The 22,176-nt window shown below is 43.1% G+C and overlaps 1 protein-coding gene across 2 annotated transcripts in view; it reads left to right on the top strand.

Annotated features, from left to right (window-relative positions):
- CDK5RAP2 (CDK5 regulatory subunit associated protein 2) overlaps positions 1-22,176 on the top strand; it is a 182,159-nt gene that overhangs the window by 5,574 nt on the left and 154,409 nt on the right. For both annotated transcript variants that reach the window (XM_059925478.1, XM_059925477.1), the window contains exons 2-3: positions 4,296-4,363; positions 7,354-7,421. In XM_059925478.1, the coding sequence (XP_059781461.1) occupies positions 4,296-4,363; positions 7,354-7,421 (136 nt within the window). The remainder of the gene's footprint in view (positions 1-4,295; positions 4,364-7,353; positions 7,422-22,176) is intronic.

Genomic DNA, 22,176 nt, shown 5'->3' with positions numbered 1-22,176 from the left:
GGTTCTTATTTCTCCATTGCCGTGTCAACACTTGGTATTGTCTGTCTTTGCTTATAGCTATCCTTGGGGATGTGACAGGGTATCTCATTGTGGTATTGATTTGCATTTCCCTAATGACTAATGATGTTGAACATTTTTTCATGTGCTTATTAGCCTTTTGTATATTTTCAAATCCTTTGCCCATTAAAAAAATGTGAATGTGTTTAGACCCAGCAATTCCACTTCTTGCTATCTATCTGACTAGAGAAATCCTCACACGTGTGCACAATGAGACCTGTATAAGGAGATCCAGCATTGTTTGTGAAAGGAACAATTTAGAAACATTGAATTATCATCAGGAGGCCTGGTAAATACACATCCTTTTACAAGTGTCTTTCAGACTGTGACCCATTGGCAACTCATGAAGTTGAATGTAGTAGGTTGCAATCAGAATTAAAAAAAAAAATTGAGTAGAACAGAATAGAAAGAATTTCAAGAATGAAGGGTAATATATTTCCTTCTGTGGGTTGGGGTCAATAAAATTTGCAAACACTGCTGTACAGTGCTTTGTAGGAGTTAAAAACACTGAGGTAGATCTGTTTGTACTGTCATGAAAACATCTTTAGGACACATTAGTGAAGAAAAGATGCTGCATATACAATTACATACACAGGGAAAGGTTTGGAATGTCTTGCTGACAAGAGTGGTTACCTCTTAGGAGGAGACCAAGATGGGAGTGAGTAGTCAAGGAGAACTTGAAGCTTGTCTGTCTGTTTTGTATTTATGTATATTTTTCTCTCATTAAGAATACATGACATAGAATGAAAAACAAGTTGTTGAAAGACAGACAAGACTAGTTGGCGTAGTTGTTTTCTGAATGCGATGTCCAGTCCGTCCACGGCTCTCATAACGCTTTGCCCGTGAAACGTTCCATCCTCGTTGGGCCTTGCGTGGAGGGACAGTTGTTGGCTGCCATGTACGGGCTCAGGAGATCGCCCCTTTTGGGGGGCGGTGGAGCGAGCTAGGAGGATGAAGTGGTCGGTGAAGCGCAGGTGAGCGTTCGTTCATTTACCCGACACAGAGTAGACAGGAAGCAGCCACGTGGCCGTGCGCTGTGCAGACTCTGGAAGGCCCTGCCTCGATTCGTGGGGGCCTCATCACAGCCCCTTGAGGAAGGCGCTGGCGGGGGGCCAGGCTGGTGTAGAGGCTAAGAGCATGGGCTTTGAAATCAGGCCAGCTTGGTCTTTCCGCTTATTAACTTTCCTGGGCCTCCCTTTTCCTCATTAAAAAAAAATGGTAACATGTAAAAACTACCACCTACCACTGAAGGGCTGCGGTGCGGAGTAGGCGGGAGGCTGCCTGTCCCTGAGCGTGGTGTCTGTTCGGCGCGGGGCCCCTGCAGGGTAGTGGTTACGGCTATGCTGTGTTTTGCATGCGAGGAAACTGGCCCTGACTATGTGCCCCACTGAGTAGGAGCTTTGGGCAGCCCGGATGCTGGTTAGCGAGTGGCCAGGGCACGGAGACACCTGGATTTTGGTCTCAGCTTTACTACCAACTGCTTGTGATTTTGAGCAAATGTGTTCCTTCCCTTTCTGGGCCTTAGTCTCCCCCATCCATACCATGATAAAATCATATCTAAACCCTTTTCCTTTGCTTGCCTAGTTTTGACTTCGGGTGGGGCCCCATGAAGCCCCAACTTTAGTTCTAAGGCCTAGAGTGAATGATCAGAATGGGATACATAAAGGTGAATTCTTAGAGGTGGAGGTGTGGCTGGAACTGACTGAGACTGCAGATGACAGAGGTTCATGGCATTTAAGAAGTGGGCAGGTAAAGCCCAAATGGAAAGTTGGCAGGAACCAGGCCGGAATTGCTGCATTAAATAGTGGTTTCTTCTGAGTTGCGGTGTCAAATGTCATTTTTCAGACTTCGCTGTCTGCCTGTTGGAAATTTGCCTAAGACCAAATTCTTTGGCTTTGCCTGCCAGGTGGTTTTCAACCGTGATTGATCTTGGCTTGAGTAATTGATGGGCCATTTCCTCCAATAGTAGTAAATCAATGGCTGTGATGGAGAGAACCCCAAACTTGGGAATGTAGAGACCAGACTGTAGGCTAAGCTTGACCAATAACCTGGTGTGTGATCTTGGGCCACTGGGCCACCATCTGCAAAGGGTGGTGATCGAACTTGATTTTAATTTTTTTTTAAAGTAATTAATTAATTAATTAATTAATTTTTGGCTATGTTGGGTCTTCGTTTCTGTGCGAGGGCTTTCTCTAGTTGCGGCAAACGGGGGCCACTCTTCATCGCGGTGCGCGGGCCTCTCACTGTCGCGGCCTCTCTTGTTGCAGAGCACAGGCTCCAGACGCGCAGGCTCAGTAGTTGTGGCTCACGGGCCTAGTTGCTCCGCGGCATGTGGGATCTTCCCAGACCAGGGCTCAAACCCGTGTCCCCTGCATTGGCAGGCAGATTCTCAACCACTGCGCCACCAGGGAAGCCCTGATTTTAATTTTTACAATTCAGTTTAGAAAATGGAGTTTGTCCTTCTAGTGATACTTATTGGAGGAAATTGAGAATTGTAGAAAATTAAAAAGGAGGAAAATATCTCTCATTTCCCTGCAAATTATGATTTTTAATATTTCAGTTGTCTTGTTATATATATTTAAAGCCCACCTAGTTTCCAAGAAGGATTTGAGGTGTCTTTGGTGTACATGTATTTTTTTTTCAATAATTGAAAGCGTATTCTACTTGAGTTTTTTTTTTTCTAGTTATCCTCATAGTAGACACTTTTAATGTAATCATTTTTTTAAATTAATTTATTTTATTTTATTTATTTATTTTTTGGCTACGTTGGGTCTTCATTTCTGTGTGCAGGCTTTCTCTAGTTGCGGTGAGCAGGGGCTACTCTTCGTTGCGGTGCGCAGGCTTCTCATTGCGGTGACTTCTCTTGTTGCGGGGCACGGGCTCTCAGAGCATGGGCTTCAGTAGTTGTGGCCCGGGCTTAGCTGCTCTGCAGCCTGTGGGATCTTCTCGGACCAGGGCTCGAACCGGTGTCCCCTGCATTGGCAGGCGGATTCTTAGCCACTGCGCCACCAGGGAAGTCCTGTAATCATTTTCTTGATGTTGGAATTTTACGACATCCAGTTTTTGGCTTGGTTCTGATCTTGAACGTTCATTCCAACTCCGCAGTTTGGTGATCAGGCAAAATTGTCCTAGGAACAGAATGGATCTGAATTTAGAGGCATGGAAAGAGCAAACTACCAAGAAGTCAAGCTGCACTTCCATCAACTCCTAGTTTACAGCTTGGGACAGGGAAGCATTATTGGGGGTTAGACATAAAGGGCTCGGATTCTGGACTTGGTTCTCTACTTAACTGCCATGAGACTCTGAGTAGACCGCTGAAATTATCTGGGCTTTAGCACCTTCCTTTGAGAAGTGCATAGACCCTCAGGGAATTGGGCAATTCTCATGATGGTAAATCTTTTGTAAGTTATTGAGCATTGTATGTTTCAAGGTGACAGGGGTGTTTTGTTCCCATTTATGGAATACTCACAATATGCCAGGTACTTGCTGGACACTTGTTGTCTTATTTAATTGCCAGTTGCTCTATCAAGTGGCTGCTGTTCTCCTTTTACAGATGAAGGAAGCGAGGCTGGGAGAGGTACGTGGCAGAGCTTAGAACAGAATCCAGGGAGGTGTGTTTTGTGTTGAACCACACCTCCTATTATGGTTTAGTTTTCTGTCAGTGTCTCCAGGTCCTCACTGAACCTATTTTTGTAATTCAACCAGTAAAACTTCTTGAATCAGTGAATTCTGCTTTTTTGTTTGATATTCTTAAAGCACCCGAATTGCTGCCTGATTCTTGGAAGCTTAATTTTTGGTTGTGATAGTCATATTAATAATGATAATAATAGTAATGACAAAAACAACGGTAGATGCCATTTAGTGAGCACTTACTATGTGCTGAGTGTTTATATATTGATACGTTAACTCGTTTAATCTTTACAGGTAGAGGGTGGTATCCCCATGTAACGAATTAACAAAGTAAGACTCAGGAACATCAGTAGCTTATGTTTGGCATGGTGCCTCTGCACCTAGCCCGTCTATGGCCCACAGAACCCATGGCGCGTGAATGAATGACTGACTTTACTCAGCTGTTAAGTGTTAGAGCGAGACCTCCGCCCCAAAGCCTGAGTTCTTAACCCCTGCACTGCGTGCCTCGCAGGTAGCTGGCTGCCTGTGACCTGATGACAGACAGTCCGTCTGATAGTCTCTGCTGTTCAAACACTGACTCTTCTTTTATCACACGTGTTCTCTCCTAGTGGCCTTGTTCCCAATTTACCAGATGACCTGGATGGCATCAGCCCCATTGCTGGTTTGGGAAATGGTGGTAAGTACACAAAGTAAGAACAAGGGAGGTAGACGCTAGGCCACGAGGGCCTTCAGGCCTTGAGCCTGGGCCTGGGCTTTGATGGTTCCAGGGCCCGAGCTAGCCTGGCATGGCTTGGTGCTCCCAGGAGGTACACAGTATTTTGTATACAAATTGACCTGCTACTTACTCCTTTCATAAACACTGGACTAGAGGAATTGATGTCCTTTGGGCCGTATTTCATGTTTCATTTCTTGCTACCACGCTTATAGGGGTTCAGCCAGTGTTTGCTGAACTGAATGACCAGTGGAGGCTGGATGTTGAATTGGTGACTCGGTCGGGTTCGGAGGATCTGTTGGTCCCTGCTACCGAGTGGCTGGAGGCCCCTGAGGGCTGCTGTCCAAACTTCAGTGTGCAGAGGCCTTCCTGGCAGGCTGCTGGATTCCAGTTGCCCGCTGAGGCCCAGCATTCCTACACGGGCCTGCCCTTTGGAGACAAATAGTTGGTTAGACCACAGGAGACAGCGCTGAGGAAATAAGCAGTCTGCTGTGTTGAAGCTGGATCATGAGGAGACTTTCTGTTTTGCAGTTTGGGTTTTGCTAAGCATTCTTCGTAATTTTTGTTTCTGAAAAAAATGGATGCTATCATAATTATCTGTGGGAACTGCTAATAATTTGCCATGTTGAAACGTCTTAGAGATATTCTGACTTGTTCCCCCCCACCCCCAACCCCGTCTCCAAAATGATGAGATTATGTGCAAAAGGAAGAAGGGTTTAGAGCAGACAATGTAAGTTTCACAAGGTTTATTTCTGGAGACTCTTTTAACTTACAGGCCACCCCCAGGTTTTCCTTTAGAACCTATTAACTTTTACTTTAAACATACAATCCAGCAGTTCTGGTTTCTCTTTTTCCTGCCCAGGCAGTTAGGAGCAGAAAATTGATAGGCCTCCTCCTTAATTCAGCCCATTTTATACATCTGCTTCATGCCAGGCTCTGGGCTCAGTGCTGGGATTCCGATCATGGTTCCGATCAAGCCTAGAAGGCAGACAGCTAAAGAATTATCAGGATAGATCACACAGTCAGTGTAACGAGCGAAGAAGTGAAAGGAGCTATGAGAGGGGATGAGAAGGAGATTTACCCTCAGATGAAGGAGGTGGGGTGGGCCGGAGTTTCCCAAGAAGCTGAACTGGAGCCAAGACTTGAAGAATGAGTGGGACCTAGGTGGGGACGCAGACACAGGTGACAGAGCACAGCCCCTCTGACAAACAGGAAGGCAACCTGTGTGCCCTCGGTCTGGCGCACGGGGCTCTGCACAGTCCCCCGCTGCCCGGCTCCTGAGCCGCTTGTCTGCTGAATGCTGAGCGCCACGCCCGCTCCGTCCTCTGGGCCTTTGCCCTCATCTGCCTGCTGCCTGCCTGAGTCTTTATGTCTCAGCTCAAGCCCACCGCCTCCTTGGCTCTCCCTAGGCTGCCTTAGGTGTGCTTTCCTCTCTGAACCGTATGTATTTCACTGCATTTCGTTTCATCTGTTCCTGTTGGCTACTTAACAAGTACCCAGAATCAGACCCCTTCTCACCCTCCCTCCCTGGTCTAAGCCATCAGGGCCTCTGGCCTGGATTCTCCCAGTGTTCTCCTAACTGGTCTCCTTGTTTCTCTCGAAGCGCCTTTTAATCTGTTCTCAACGAGGCAGGCAGAGGGAGGCTGTGGAAACCCAAGTCCCATAAGGCTACTCCTGAGCTCAGAATCCTCGGCGTCCTGAGAGGAGCCAATGAGGCCGTACACAGCCCCTCCGCCAGCACCTGGCTCACCCACCCCTTGCTGTCCCCCGTTATTGCTCCCCCGTCCATCAGCCTCTTGGCTGGTCCTCAGATCCACTGGGCATCTCCCACCCCAGGCCTTTCCCCTGGGCCTTCTCCAAGTTTGCCCGGAGGTCACCTCCGCAGTGAGCCCTTCCACAGTTTAACCACCTTATTCGAAACTGCAAGTCCTCACCCCACCCTTGCTATTGGTATTTCCTATCCTTGCCCATTGTATTTTTCTCCGTAGCATTTATCACCTTTGAACATACTCTGTAATTACCTATTGTTTTGTTTATTGTCTGTCTCCTTTTTCTAGACTGTCAGCTCCTTCTGTTTGTTTTGTTTCTAGAATGGTGCCAAGCAGAGAGTAGGCCCTCAGTGCATTCTTGTGGGAAGAGTGAATTCATTCATTCAGTCAGCACACATTTCCTCAACACCTGAAAAGCGCCACGCACTTGTGCAGCGTGGAACAGTTTGCTTACACCTCCGTCTTGCCCACGGGATCGGGATCCTCTTGGGTGCAGGACCAATGTCTCTCTCACCGTTGCTTCCCCAGCACCTCGCATGGTGCTTGGCGCAGAGGAGGGGTGTAATAAATGTTGGTTGAATTAAAGAAGCTGTGGAAAGATTTGGGTACTGGCAAAGTCTTGAATCACTCTGAAGCAGGGATTGGCAGTTTCTGACCCACTGCCTGCTTTTGAAAATAAACTTTTATTGGATCACAGCTTCTTTGTTTTTGAATTGTCCTTGGCTATTTTTGTGTTGAGTGGTTGTGACAGATTTGAGGCTTTGTGTAGGGCCTGCAAAGCCTAAAATGTTTATTGTCTGGCATTTTAAGAAAAAGTTTGCCAACCCCTGCTGTCACGTCAGTCAGATATGGTTTGTTTTAATTGCTGACATGTGAAGATGATATCCTGTTCAGCAAAATAATTTTATGACAAGCAGTAAGGAAGTACAGAGCAGGGCAGTTCTGATTTGTTTGCCCCATACATTCTTTGGGTTCATCTTCTGACATTTACATTGTTACACTGGGGCTAGTTCAAGTAATTCGTAAATATTTGAAGTATAATGGCTTCAAATTCTCACTGTAGACTCAAATCACAAGACAGAATATATTGTGGAAGCTAGTCATTTTTTTTTTTCTTCTCTAGTCGGGATGCTGGGCAGTTTGCATACCATGACGTTTTCCTGTGTCTGTTTTCCCTTTTTATAGTGCTCCCACGTGTGTCGGAAGAAACGGTGTCTCCCACCAGAGCCCGGAACATGAAGGACTTTGAAAACGTAAGTGGAGATACCAAATTACCATCCCTCACAAATCACGTCTGCAGCCACTGTCCAGCCAGACCCAGGAGGGAGCGGTATTTCTTAAGAAGCATCCAAACTGGATAAGGCCAGGGTTAGGAGGAATGCCAGAGCTCGTGGGCGATCTCTGGGCGACCCTCACATTCCTACACAGACGGCCCTTTGCACACAGGCCAGTTACGGGTTCCAACAGGATCAGTGGTTTCCAGCCTTGGGGAGTTTGGTGTATTTCTGGTGTCCCAAACGAGAGGATGTCACCATGTAGCACAGCTGAGAGGCACTAACATGTATTAAGGGCTTTCCTGTGATGTAAGGCGTGTTATTTATGGTCCCCATTGAATCCTCGCTGTGACTGAGGTATTTTGTATTATCCCCATTTTACAGGTAAAGAATCTTAAGACTAGGGGAGACTCGCTTACGGTCACATCATACTTGAGTGACAGAGCTGGGGTTTGAATCCAGGTTTTTAATGACTCCAAAGCCGTTATTCTTTTTGCTGCGCTGTGTGGCCTCCTTGCATTTTGCAGGCTGCATCTTTGTTGCTGTGGAATGAAACCTGAGCGGCCTGTTCCCACTGCTGTGTGGTAATTGTCTAAGAATGGATCGCTCAGTGATGGATTTGGCTTCAGTGCTTACTGTCTTCCAGCATCGTGTGTTTCCTTTGTTAGTGGACGGGGTTTGTTGTCAAGTAACAGGAAAAGAAGGTTATTTTCCCAATTCCAGTTCTCCTTAACAAGTTACCTGCTCAGCGCTCTCATTTGTCATGGGAAGATCTAGACTCTTCTTCATTTGTAACCAAATGAAATCCATACTATGCAAGACACGGGAGATATTTATCAGAGAGAAGATGGAGGACACAGAGGGAAGGACATACCACCATCATGTTTCTCTCTCTCCAGTTGTCTTTCCTGAACAGAGTGGTACTGTCTCTAGATTTAATTTAGAATACTCATTACTGCTAATAGTTATCTGCAAACCACCAGTGACCAATTGAAGAAATGACTTGTCAGATCTCTAATGGAAACAAGTAATTTCTGAGCTTTGAGTTGTTACAATTTCAACTGTACAGCCCGATCTATGCTGTGGGGCCTGGGGCCTGAAACAGATGAGATTTGATTATTCCACATCGTGTGTAATTAAAATGTGCTCTACTATTAAATGGTTGTTCCTGTTTTATCATAAGAGTAATAATAGCTACTGTTTATTGAGCTCTTGCTCTGAGCTGGGAACTTGAAGCATTAAGCTCTTCATATATATGACTTTAATATTGAAGCAGCTCTGCAAGATACAAAGTTATTTAAGTTTTGAAGGGCACAATTTTGATTTTTATTTCTAGATGGAAAAATTTAACAGAATCTTAGAATTTTGGCTTCACATTTTGTTGTCTGCCTTTTGAACTGGGAGAAATCTCTGAATTGAATCCAGCCCTCTTTATTAGATGTAGCAGAAACAGAGGCTGAGGGATGCGACATGGCAAAGCTGTTTTCAGAGGCAGTCTGTGCTGCCTGAGGACCACGGCCTCTGGAGCCAGACTGCCTGCTCATCCACTTCTGCTGGGTGACCTCGGGCCAGTCACTTAACCTCTCTGTACTTCCTTTGTCGTTAAAATGGACATGTTACTAGTTCCTACTTCATAGGTCTGTTGTGTGGATTAATGAGTAAATATATGTGAAACACATATGCCTAGCACAGAGTTCATTCTGTGTTACCTATTTCTCCTTCTTACTGTTCTATTTATTGTTGTTATTTTTGTCTACTCTGCCATGTGATTCACGTTTCCCTTGCTCAGATGTGTCCTTGATGACCCAAATACTGATTTTCTTAAAGGTGAGGGAGAGCCTTCTCTGCCAGTATGTTTTAGGATTTATGTTTTTTCTTCATGACTGTGGTCCTTCGGCTGCTGTTAGGTTTTTTATGGCGTTGATATTTTTTTTTGTAGCATTTTCAAGAGCAAATTCTGCAGTTGAAATTGAAATGACCACACTGTTCTCAGTGTCTCGCTTTCAGGTCTTTATAAAACCCTGAAAATTTTCATCTGGCCTGAGCTACTAAATGCATGATCTCTGTGTTGGGATGCTTATAGGAAATGCTCTTGGCATCTGATGCTAATTTTAAATTTTATTTATTTATTTATTTATTTTTGGCTGTGTTGGGTCTTCGTTTCTGTGCGAGGGCTTTCTCTAGTTGCGGCGAGCGGGGGCCGCTCTTCATCGCGGTGCGCGGGCCTCTCACTGTCGCGGCCTCTCTTGTTGCGGAGCACAAGCTCCAGACGCGCAGGCTCAGTAGTTGTGGCTCACGGGCCTAGTTGCTCCGTGGCACGTGGGATCTTCCCAGACCAGGGCTCGAACCCGTGTCCCCTGCATTGGCAGGCGGATTCCCAACCACTGCGCCACCAGGGATGCCTCCTGATGCTAATTTTAAAGTCTGCGTGCATATTAAAGAGGGGGCTAGAATACTTTTGATTTAAAGGGGAAACTCATGATTTCTTTTATTCTCGTCTTAGATGACGGATATCTGAACATCAGAGTCTATTAGCAAGAGTCTAGCAAAATACGGGCCTCCTGGTTTTGCTTAGAGTTCATCCATTCATCAGTGACTATTTTCAAATACATGTCCTGTGCCAGGCTGTGCCAGGGGCTAGGGAATTTGCAGTAAATTAAGACCCTGTAAGTCTCCCTGTCAAGAGGCTCGCAGTCTAGTTAGGGAGATGGATAGGAAAATAGTGCAGTGATAGGGGTTAAGTACAGGGTGCTCTGGGGCACAGAGCAGGGGCCCCGAGCCTGGCCCAGGGGACTTAGGGCAGCCTCCCTGGAGGAGGGCCATCAGAGCGAGGAGGGATTAGGGTTAGCCAAGGTGAGAGGACTGGGAGAGCACCCTGGGCACAAGGACTCACATGTGATGACGTAGAGAGAGGCATGACAGGGTGTGAGGAGGTTGGGAATCTAAGTTCCCTTTGGCTGGAAGGAAGCGGTGGGATGGAGGGCCGGAGAGAAGTGAGGCCACTGAAGCAGGCAGGGGTCAGATTCTGCAGGCTCCTGTATGCTACACTGCTTCTTTTTAGTTTCGTCCTGAAGATGAAGGGGAGCCGGTGGTGGATTTTAATCTGGGGAGGGAAGTGACCGGAATCATGCTTCAGAAGATCAGCCAGGCTGGTGACTAGATGGACGGAGGAGGGAGCGAGGCTGGTGGCGCTGTGATCGGTTGAAAGACTGCAGTGAGTGGTGGTGTGAGGGAGGGATGATGCCTGAGCTAAGGGGACGGGTCCGGAGGTGTTGGGAAGGAAGTCTGCCGGCATCGTCGGCTCACCCAGGCCCTGCATGTGACACACGGGGACTCAAGCCCGGAGAGGCAGAGGGACTTCTTTGGGTTCTGAACCCAGGCCTCTGGCACAGGAGGTCTTTCTGTTACACTCTGAGTCCTCTTCTGACATGTAAAAGCCACACGCCTTCTTGTGGGTCTTTAAACTGGTGATCGATCCATTGTCTAGTGCCCTCATCAGCTGAGGTGTAATCACCTGCACAGCAGGCCTTATAGCAGGAGGTTGGCAAATTAGTTATCAGTTTGGTCTTCAGTGGGAGCCTGTCTTGTTGGTCCTTTCTAGATGATAACATAGTGGGGAGCTCCCCGGACCAGAGGAGGCTTGGCTGAGATGTGTTTTGTAAAGGACTGTGCTTATCTGGTGTGATCTGTTTCAGAGACTACAGTTTCTCTCTCTCTGTCTTTCTCTCCCTTTCTTTCAAAATGTTTTGAGTGAGTGGGGAGACCCAGAATCTGGTTCAGCGTGTCCAGTCCGGGTAGCTATCTTTATCCGTATGTAGAAGAGTTTAATTCTGGCTTTTACTGTGACAGAGAGTGACACGTGTAGCTTTCCACCTCTGTTGATACAAGTGGCTAATATTATTTAATGACTGTCTTAAGTTCATAAAGACTTATTTTAAAAGGGATGGATTGAACCATAATTTACGTAATCTCTTCCTGTGCGACGTTCAGATTGTTTCTAATTCTTCACTATTATAAACAAAGCTGTGGTGAATATCCTGGTGCATGTGTCTTTGTACAGTTATGTGGTTATTTCCTTAGGATAGACTCTGCTTCTCTTGTTTCAAATCCACCTGCCCCGAGGTGCTGGTGTTCTTGTATCAAGGCCCTTATTCCTTTTTGTTGAAAAGTCTTGGTCTGAGCGGAGGCAGTTGGTCAAGTTTAATGTTTTATCTGTGGTATGGCCAGGAGGTTTGCATCTTCAAATTTGCTCTGTAACCTCCATGTGGTGAGTTACTTACTACCAGAGAATAGCCCCCTCACCCTCCACCCCCGCCCGGTTTGTACGGCCCTTGAAGCTTCAGAAGTACAGTGGTACGAGGACGCGACACGTACTTGGAAATGACCAGAACTGGGTTTTAGGTCTTGGCCCTGTCACTAACTGACCTGGGGGCTGATACGGTCTTTCATTCAGAATTGTCATGAGGGTTATATGAGTTTTGGTGTGGAAAGAGCCTAGCGTGGTGCCTGGCACACAGTGGGTAATCAGTACCTGCTGGTGTCCCCTCTGATCTGAGGAGTCTATTGCAGCCAGCTCCCTCGGTTCTGCCCCATCAGTTGTCAGTTTCGGCTGATCCTTCTGTGATGTTCCTTTGACTTTGGAATGAAATCCCTAACTTCTTGCCACGGTCCCCGACACCCTGCCCCGTGTCATCGGCGGTGCACTTTGTGCTCCAGCACGCAGGCTGCTCTCAGCCGCGCAGTTGGGCCTTCACACGTGCTCCTCCCTCTGCTAGGACCGCCCTTTCTCCTCCTCCCGAGTGGCAGGCCCCTTGACCCTTCATGTCTCAGCCTTAATGTGGCCTTGTTAGAGAGGCTGTCCCGAACTCCCTTCCCCAGCTCGCTAGGGACCCAGCAAGCCCTCGGGACCCAGTCTTTTCCACCATGAATCTTATGACTGTTTGTAACTGTGTATTTTACTGGTGTGGTTGCTTAACACGTGTCTCCTCTACTTCGTCCCTAGTGCTCAGCACCCAACTGAACCAGATGGTAGTCACTTAATAAATCCTTGTTGATAAAATGAATGTGTGACCTTGTATAAGATACTAAAGCTGTAAATTTTGGTTGCCTTATCTGTGAAATGGGAAAAGTAATATTTAACTCCTAGGGCCGTGGTGAGGATGAAGTAACGTATGCCAGGACAGTGCCTGGTGTCCCGGGTCTTAAGCAGATGCGGGTGGCTGCTATGTTCTTGTGAATCAGGTGGCTGGAGCAGTGTGGCAGGAGGGAGGGAGCACGCAGACGCCCCAGTCTTACGAGAGCAGGCAGTGGTGAGGGCCAGGGGAGGCCGAGAAGGAGAACAGGGACGCCTTTAGAACCAGGCAGGAGAGCAAGAATTGCGTGGGGTGCAGGCCGGTGGGCATGGTTGAGGCCGAGTCTGGAGCTGGCAGAGTGGGTGTCGCCGCCACCCTGGGGTGCTGGCTCTGCAGGAGATGGGGCCTGTCAGTGCCAGGGGTCTTGGGAATCAAGTTGGGCTTCTGGCTGTGGGATGTCTGTGCCCCGTGCAGAGGTTCACTTGTGTGGTAGGGTGGCCACCTGCGTGCTGGATCGAATGCTCTGAGTTCTCGGACCTCTGCACGTCCCAGCCATGCCCTCCAAAGACCTGGCCAGATGGCGGGTTGGGCAGTTTAAATTTTTACAATCTTTCCTTTTTTTTTTTTTTTTTTAATGAAGCAAAACTCAACTTTTATTTGTTACTTTTTACAAGTAACAATTTAAAAGATTTGTGGAAATGATCCAAAGTGATGAATTTTGTCTATAAATGTGATCCAAAAATGATGTTGCAATTTTATTGCTGTTTTCTAAAATGACGTAATGCTCAAAATCCACTATTTTAAAATTATTCTTATGTGAACGCTTTTTTCTCTTTCGTAATTTTAAGCAAGCTACTATAGGTTTTAAAAATTTCAAACAGTGACATACAACTTAAGCATTACACAATAACAGGAAATCTTTACAATCTTTTTTAAACATCTTTATTGAAGTATAATTGCTTTACAATGGTACGTTAGTTTCTGCTTTATAACAAAGTGAATCAGTTATACATATACATATGTTCCCATATCTCTTCCCTCTTGCATCTCCCTCCCTCCCACCCTCCCTATCCCACCCCTCTAGGTGGTCACAGAGCACCGAGCTGATCTCCCTGTGCTATGCGGCTGCTTCCCACTAGCTAGCTATTTTACATTTGGTAGTGTATATATGTCCATGACACTCTCTCATCCTGTCACGTCTCACCCCTCCCCCTCCCCATATCCTCAAGTCCATTCTTTAGTAGGTCTGTGTCTTTATTCCCATCTTGCCACTAGGTTCTTCATGACCTTTTTTTTTTTTTTTCCTTAGATTCCATATATATGTGTTAGCATACTGTATTTGTTTTTCTCTTTCTGACTTACTTCACTCTGTATGACAGACTCTAACTCCATCCACCTCATTACAAATACCTCCATTTCATTTCTTTTTATGGCTGAGTAATATTCCATTGTATATATGTGCCACATCTTCTTTATCCATTCATCCGATGATGGACACTTAGGTTGCTTCCATGTCCTGGCTGTTGTAAATAGAGCTGCAATGAACATTTTGGTACATGACTCTTTTTGAATTATGGTTTTCTCAGGGTATATGCCCAGTAGTGGGATTGCTGGGTCGTATGGTAGTTCTATTTTTAGTTTTTTAAGGAACCTCCATACTGTTCTCCATAGTGGCTGTATCAATTTACATTCCCACCAACAGTGCAAGAGGGTTCCCTTTTCTCCACACCCTCTCCAGCATTTATTGTTTCTAGATTTTTTGATGATGGCCATTCTGACCGGTGTGAGATGATACCTCATTGTAGTTTTGATTTGCATTTCTCTAATGATTAATGATGTTGAGCATTCTTTCATGTGTCTGTTGGCCATCTGTATATCTTCTTTGGAGAAATGTCTATTTAGGTCTTCTGCCCATTTTTGGATTGGGTTGTTTGTTTTTTTGTTATTGAGCTGCATGAGCTGCTTGTAAATCTTGGAGATTAATCCTTTGTCAGTTGCTTCATTTGCAAATATTTTCTCCCATTCTGATGGTTGTCTTTTGGTCTTGTTTATGGTTTCCTTTGCTGTGCAAAAGCTTTTAAGTTTCATTAGGTCCCATTTGTTTATTTGTGTTTTTATTTCCATTTCTCTAGGAGCTGGGTCAAAAAGGATCTTGCTGTGATTTATGTCATAGAGTGTTTGAAGGCCATTTGAAAAGAGATTTTGGTGGTCATACAAATAATATAACTTTTGAGCCCGATAATCCATTTCGGGGAAATTTGTCCTGAGGAAACAACCCAGTGGAAGGAAAAAAGCTCTGGGCATGACGGTGTTTGTTGCCACATTGTATGTAATTGGGAAAAATTGGGAACAAGGGAATTATATTTTACATTTGTTATCTCTTTGGCTTATTGCAACAAGCTTGTGATGAAGGTATTTCACAGGTGAGGAAGTGGAGGTTGGAGAGATTAAATGACTTGCCCATGAGTTTAGCGTGATTGAGAAACAAAAAGAAGGCAAAATTGGGACTTCCTTGGTGGTTCAGTGGTTAAGACTCCACGCTCCCAATGCAGGGGGCCCAGGTTCGATCCCTGATCAGGGAACTAGATCCCACATGCCCCCAACTAAGACCCGGTGCAGCTAAATAAATAAATAAGTAAAATAAAACATTTAAAAAAAGAAGGCAAAATTCAAACCTGGTCTTTCTGGTTGTAAAGCCTGTAGGCTCTCTGCTAGAGCACACTGGACCCATAAATGCTCAGTAGAGAAAGGGTTAAGTAATTGACTGTGAATCAATTCAGTGCAATTTAGTGCAGTCAGTTTAAGTGATAATTATGTGAATTATGCAGCAACATGAAAATATTTAAGGTATGTTAGGGGAAAGCAATGGATTATACAAATTCACTTATGTTATAATTTTACAAAAAAATGTGTATTCATGAGCAAAGGCTGAAAAGAATATAAATAGAGTTGCTTTCGTAAGATAGTTGTATTCCAAGTGTTATTTGGGGTTCAGTTTTAAAATTCTGTTATTGCTACAGTATTGTTTGTTAATAAATAGATGTTTGCCTAGTAACAGTTTTCTGGATGATTTGAGGACACCGGGAGAGTACTGGAATCAGAAACTAATTCCAAAGTGTCTTCCTCATTGTATTAACCTCACTTAGTTGCTGCTGGCAGAATTGTCTTACATGTGGTACTGTTTGCCGGAGATGAACTCTGGGCAGCAAGATTTCATGGTTTTTGTGTTGTCTAGGTGAATGGTCTAAGAGTTTTTGGACTTTCAAAGAGGATAAAAAATTGACAGTGGCCCGAAGATCTGCGTATTGAGGGCTTGAGTGAGAAATGGATTCCTTTTGAAAGCTGTCCTGTGTTTTCTGCTTGCTCAGTGCCAGGCTCTGCCAGGTACTTTAGCTCATTTAGTTGTCACAACACTCCTGTGAGGTAATTGATTTTTATCCTCATTTTATAGATGAGCCAACAGTGACTCAAAGGTGTTAAATAGTTTTCCCGAGGTTACGCAGCTCACAAGTGACAGCATTGGGAGTTCATCCGTTTCCTATTCCGCTGACCCCAGGGCCCTTGCTCTTATTCCTTGTGCCTTGAATTGAAAGGTGATCTGGTGGGTGAGCTTCAGCTTTGGAGGCCCAGGCTCTTGCAAGCCATTGAAACTGATAGCCAGAGTTAGGCACCTTGCTGAGAGTTCAGTTGGTTGGAGTCGCCCGGATTCTTTTTTATGTTGTTGGCTTTTGTTTTTCTTCCCTTTTTGATGTGCTGTAGGCTAGGAAGGCCTTTGATGGGGGTGGGGGTGGGGGTGGGGGTGGGGGTGGGGGTGGGAGGAAGCCGTAATGACCAACTAGTAGCTCCTTCTGGGTCTGTCCCGCCGCTGAGCTGCGGCTGCTGCAGCTTCTGAAAGCTCCACCCCGTGATCAGGTTGGGATGGTTCCCGTTTCAGATGTTGCAGCTCCACAGTCACACTTGAGTCGCAGGGGCCGGAATGTGGCAGGTACAGCCTTGTGTTAGCTTACTTTTTTTTTTTTTTTTAAAGTACTATTTTTATTTTTTTAATTTATTATTTTATTTATTTATTTATTTTTGGCTGCGTTGGGTCTTCGTTGCTGCCCGCGGGCTTTCTCCAGTTGCGGCGAGCGGGGGCTACTCTTCGCTGCAGGGCACAGGCTTCTCACTGCGGTGGCTTCTCTTGTTGTGGAGCATGGGCTCTAGGCGCGCAGGCTTCAGTAGTTGTGGCACACGGGCTCAGTAGTTGTGGCTCGCAGGCTCTAGAGCGCAGGCTCAGTAGTTGTGGCGCACGGGCTTAGCTGCTCCGCGGCATGTGGGATCTTCCCGGACCAGGGCTCGAACCCGTGTCCCCTGCATTGGCAGGCAGATTCTTAACCACTGCTCCACCAGGGAAGTCCCTAGTTTACTTCTGAGCATTGAGTTTCTGTCATATTTGGTGGGGTTTATATTTTGAGGTATTTATTACTGCTGCACGGTAAGCTGTTTCCAGTGTTTCCAGTCAATTTTTTTTTTTTCCATTTCTTGAACTTGTTTCAAGTACAGATGAAAAATACAAATGAAAAGAATATTAATGTTTTAAGTTCTTATGCTGTGCCAGGCACAATACTAAACATCCCAGTTAATTTCCTTTAATCCTTATAATAGCTCTCTGAAATAGGCATTATTATAATCCCATTTTTATAGATAAAGGAACTGAGGCACACAGAAAAATGAACTTGACTAAGGTCATACGGCTAGTAAGGTAGTCAGGACTGTATTCATTCATTAATTTATTCATTCATTCAACAAATGTTGAATGTCAACAAATGTGAACAAATTCAGCAAATGTCTGCTGTTTTCCAGACACTGTGCTAAAACCTCAGGGGAAATAGCCATGAGCAGATAGATAATAAGGTCCCTGCCCTCTAGAAGTGGATTATATGCATATGACAAGCATGATAGTAAATAACACATGTGTAAATAAATAATATGAATACAGATTGTGACAACCTCTAGCAAGAAAATAAGAGGTCTGTGTTAGAGAGTAACTTGGTGGAGGTGGTGGAGACAGGTCTGCTTTAGAGCAGGTGGCTAGGAAGGGCGTCTCTGAGGTGCTGACATTTGAGCTGAGATGGAAAGGCTGAGAGTGAGCCACCCCAGGAAGTGCTGCAGGAGGAGCTGTGCAGGCAGACAGGGTGGCTTATGTGAGGACCGGAAGGAGGCCAGGGAGGCTGGAGCATTGCGGTGAGGGTGAGGGCTCTACCCGAGGCCGATAGCGGAGCCAGATCACACAACCCTGGGGCCACGGCAGGAAGCTTTGTTCCAAGAGTGATAGAAAAAAAGCAATGGAGTGATGTTAACCAGATTTGTCTCACTCTGAAGCCTATGGGTCTCTCCTTGCATCACTTTGCCTTCAAGAAATTCTTAAATGTGTCCGTCCATCCGGCCATTGGGTATTTAGCGACCATCTCTTATGTTTTAGACTAGAATACACACAAAGATATGGTTCCCCATCTCTTAGAGATGTATTGGGTAGAAAGGCAAATAACCCAACTGGTACAATGCAGTGTGATAGTTGCCATGATAAAGAAATTAGAGGGTGTGTGGCAACATTTAGAAGGACCCCAGTACAACCTGATGGGGTAGTCAGAGAAAACTTCATGAGGGCAGTGGTATTAAGCAGAGAATGAGACTGGCATTGTTGCAGAAAAGATGGTGCCTGTATTTCATTGTATTCATTTGGGCTTGTCTGGCATTTGCAGTGACCTTCTGAAGGCTTATTTACCTTCCTCTCATTAAAAAAAAATCAACAAAAACTTCTTTACCTATAAATAGGACAAATATTCTTTCAAGTGTTGCTAAGAATTCTAGCAGTGCGCACAATGTGGGCATTCTAAGCCCACTCCATAAATAATTTATTGGTAGCCGAGTAATAGAATAAGGTTTCTCTTTATAGGAAGCATCTGGTGGGGTAGACTTTTTTGTTTGAATGAATGTTTTATGTGCTGTTTCCTTAAAACATTTTAAAGGAGGCTTTAATGAACCTACCAATTGTTTCTTGCACTGTTCTTCTTAGCCACAAAATTGAAACCTTAAGTGTTAACAAGGGGCCAGGGGCAGAAAGTTTGAAATATACTTAATGTAGAGTATGTTAATCACTTTCTTTTATCAGTCATAAAAGTATTAAAGAGTTTATTAGAAAGAGTATTATATACTATTACCAATTATTTTTAAAAATGCTGAAGAAAAATGCCAATGAACGTATATTTATGGTGATGTATTAGCATTCAAGTATGGCTATTAATACTTTGCTATATTTTATTTTACTTATTTTAAAATCAACTTTATTAAGATATAATTTACATGAAATGAAACTCACCAGTTTTAAGTGTTGGCTGAGTTTTGACATTTGTATAGTCCCTTGTAACTTTTGTCATAATCGAAAAAAAAAATATATATTTATTTTTAATTTTTTTGGTATATGTGTATACAGTTCTAGGCTCATGTGACTGTCAGCCACAATCAGAATGTTCCGTAATGCCAAAAAATGCCCATGTGTTGCCTCTTTGTGGTCAGACTCTTCACCCCAGACCTCTGGCAGCTAATCCTCTGTTCTCAGTCCCTATAATTTTGCTTTTTCCCGATATGATATAAATGGAAGCATACAGTATGTAATCTTTTGAGGCTAGCTAGCTTCTTTTCCTCACCGTAATATCTTTGAAATTCATTCATGTTGTCGTGTATCACAGTAGTTGAATATTTTTCCATCATATGGATGTACACTTTATTCCTTCACCCTTTGAAGAACATTCAGGTTCTTTCCATGTTTTGGTGGTTATTAATAAAGCTGCAGTAAACATTCCTGTATATGTTTTTTTTTTGTGGACATAGGTTTTTGTTTCTCTAGGGAAAATACCTAGGACTGGAATTGCTGAGTCATATGGTAAGTGTAGTTTGTTTTTTGGTAAGAAACCGCCAAACTGTCATCCAGAGTGATTGTGCCATTTTGCATTCCCATCAGCAAAGTATGAGAATTCTGTTTGTTCCACATCTATATCAGCATTTGGTATTGTCAATTAAAAAAATTTTTTTAAATCATTCTAATAGCTGTGTAGTGGTATCTCATTGTAGTTTTAATTTGCTTTTTCCTAATGGCTGAAGATGTTAAAGATCTTTTCTTGTGCTTATTTGTCATCTGTATATCTTCTCCTGTGAAGTTTCTTTTCAAATCTTTTGCCTGTTTTTGTTTTTTGTTTTTTTTTAATTTGAGTTGTTTTCTAACAATTACATCTTGGGAGTTATTTATGTATTCTAGATGCAGTTCCTGTCTTGGATTTGTGATTTGCAAATGTTTTCTCTCAGTGTGTAGCTTGTCTTTTCATTCTCTTAACACTGTGCCTTCCAAAGCAAACGTTTTAAATTTTGATGAAGCTCAGTTTATTGATTTAAAAAAAGTTTTTTATGGATCATGTTATAGCTAAGAACTCTGCCTTGCTGTAGGTCCCAAAGATTTTTCCCTGTGTGTTCTTCTAAAAGATACAATTTTACGTTTTACATTTAGATCTATGACCGAATTTGAGTTAATGCTTGTTTAAGGTATGATAGATCAGGGTTCATTTTTCTGTAAATAGATGTTTGACTGTTCCAGTGTCATGTGTTGAAAATGAAAACACTATCCTTTCTCCATTGAATTGTCTTTGCACCTTTGTCAAAAATCAATTGGCCATAGTTGTATGGGTCTATTTCTGTATTCTGTTTCATTGGATTCTTTTTCAAAATTGTTTTCACTCACCTAACTCTTTTACTGTTCCAAAAAAATTTCATAATCAGCATGTCTTTATCTATAAGAACTCTTGTAGGGATTTTGATTGGGATTGTGTTAGATCTATAGATCAATTTGAAGAGAATTGACAACTTTATTATATTGAGGTTTCCAATCCATGAATTTGGTAAGTAAGTCTCCTCACTTATTTAGGTTCTTGATTTCATCAGCATTTTGTGCTTTTAAGCATATATAATGTCTTATTAGATTTATACTTAAAAATTTCATTTTTTGGAGATATTGTAAATGGTATTTAAAAAATTTTCAGTTTCTGATTGTTCATTGCTAGTATATTGAAATATGATTGATATCTGCAAGTTGACTTTGCTAAACTCACTTAATGAATTCTGGGAGCTTTTTTTGTAGATTCCTTGGGATTTTTTATATGTATGGTCATTATATGCAAATAAAGATGGTTTTATTTCTTCCTTTCCAATCTGGATGCCTTTTGTTTTCTTCCCTTGCCTTGCTGCACTGTCTGGGACTTCAAATACAGTGTTGAATAGGAACTGTGAGAGCCGATATCCTTTCCTTATTCTTGATGTTAGGGGAATAGCATTCATTTCTTTATCTTTAAGTAAACATGTTTTTTGTGGATGTGTGGGTTTTTTTGTAGACGTCCTTTAGCAGATAAAGGAAGTTTCCTTTAATTCCTAGTTTGCTGAATTTTTATCCTGAGAGGCTGTTGAGTGTCAAATGCTTTTTCCTGCCTCTTTTGATGTGATTGTATGTATTTTTTCTTCTTTAGTCTTTTAGTTTGATGGATTACATGGATTGACTTTGGAATATTGAAGTAACCTTACATTCCTGGGATAAATCCCACTCATGATGTGTTAATATGTTTTTCCAACTCGTTAAAATTTAGTTGAGGATTTTGTGTCTATCATTCCTGAAGGATTTAGTCTGTAGTTTTCTTGTAATATTTTTGTCTGCTTTTATGAGGGTAACGCTGCCCTAACAAAATAAAGTGGGAAAGTTCCCTCATCTTCTATTTTCTGGAAGAGATTGTGTAAAATTGGTAGAAATTTAAGTATTTGGTGGAAATTGCTACTGAAATCATCTTGATTTGGAATTTTCTTTTTTCGAAGGTTTTTAATTAAAATTTAAGTTTTTAAATAGCTATAGGACTATTCAGTTTCTCTTATTTCTTCTTTGGTGAATTTTGATAATTTGTACCTTTGAAGGAATTGTGTTATCTAAGTTCTCCAATTTACATGCATAGATTTATATGCATTATTTTCATATTATCCTTTTAATTACTGTGGGATCTGTAATGATAACTCCTCTTTCATCCTTGATATTGGTAATTTATGTCTTCTCTTTTTGGTTTTTTTTTTGCCAGTCTTGCTAGAGGTATCAGTTTCATTGATCATTTGAAAAGAGCTATCTTTTTTTTTTTTTAAACATCTTTATTGGAGTACAGTTGTTTTGCAGTGGTGTGTTAGTTTCTGCTTATAACAAAATGAATCAGCTATACATATACATATATCCCCATATCTCCTTTTTAAATTGACTTTTCTCTATTGTTTTTCTCCTTTCCATTCATTGATTTCTGCTCTTATGTTTATTATATCCTTCATTCTTTTTGCTTTGGGTTTATTTTGCTCTCTTCACGGTTTCTTAAAATAGAAGCTTAGATTATTGATTTAAGATACTTCTTCCTTTTTAAAAAAATTTTTATTGGAGTATAGTTGATTTACAATGTTGGGTTAGTTTCCGCTGTACAGCAAAGTGAATCAGTTATACATATACATATATCCACTCTTTTAGATTCTTTTCCCATATAGGAATGCAGACTATTGAGTAGAGTTCCCTGTGCTATACAGTAGGTCCTTATTAGTTATCTACTTTATATATAATA

Source organism: Balaenoptera ricei, chromosome 6, assembly GCF_028023285.1.
Source record: "Balaenoptera ricei isolate mBalRic1 chromosome 6, mBalRic1.hap2, whole genome shotgun sequence".
Lineage (NCBI taxonomy): Eukaryota > Metazoa > Chordata > Mammalia > Artiodactyla > Balaenopteridae > Balaenoptera > Balaenoptera ricei.
The sequence above is the reverse complement of the archived record's forward strand: the minus strand, read 5'-3'. Positions and strand labels throughout refer to the sequence as shown.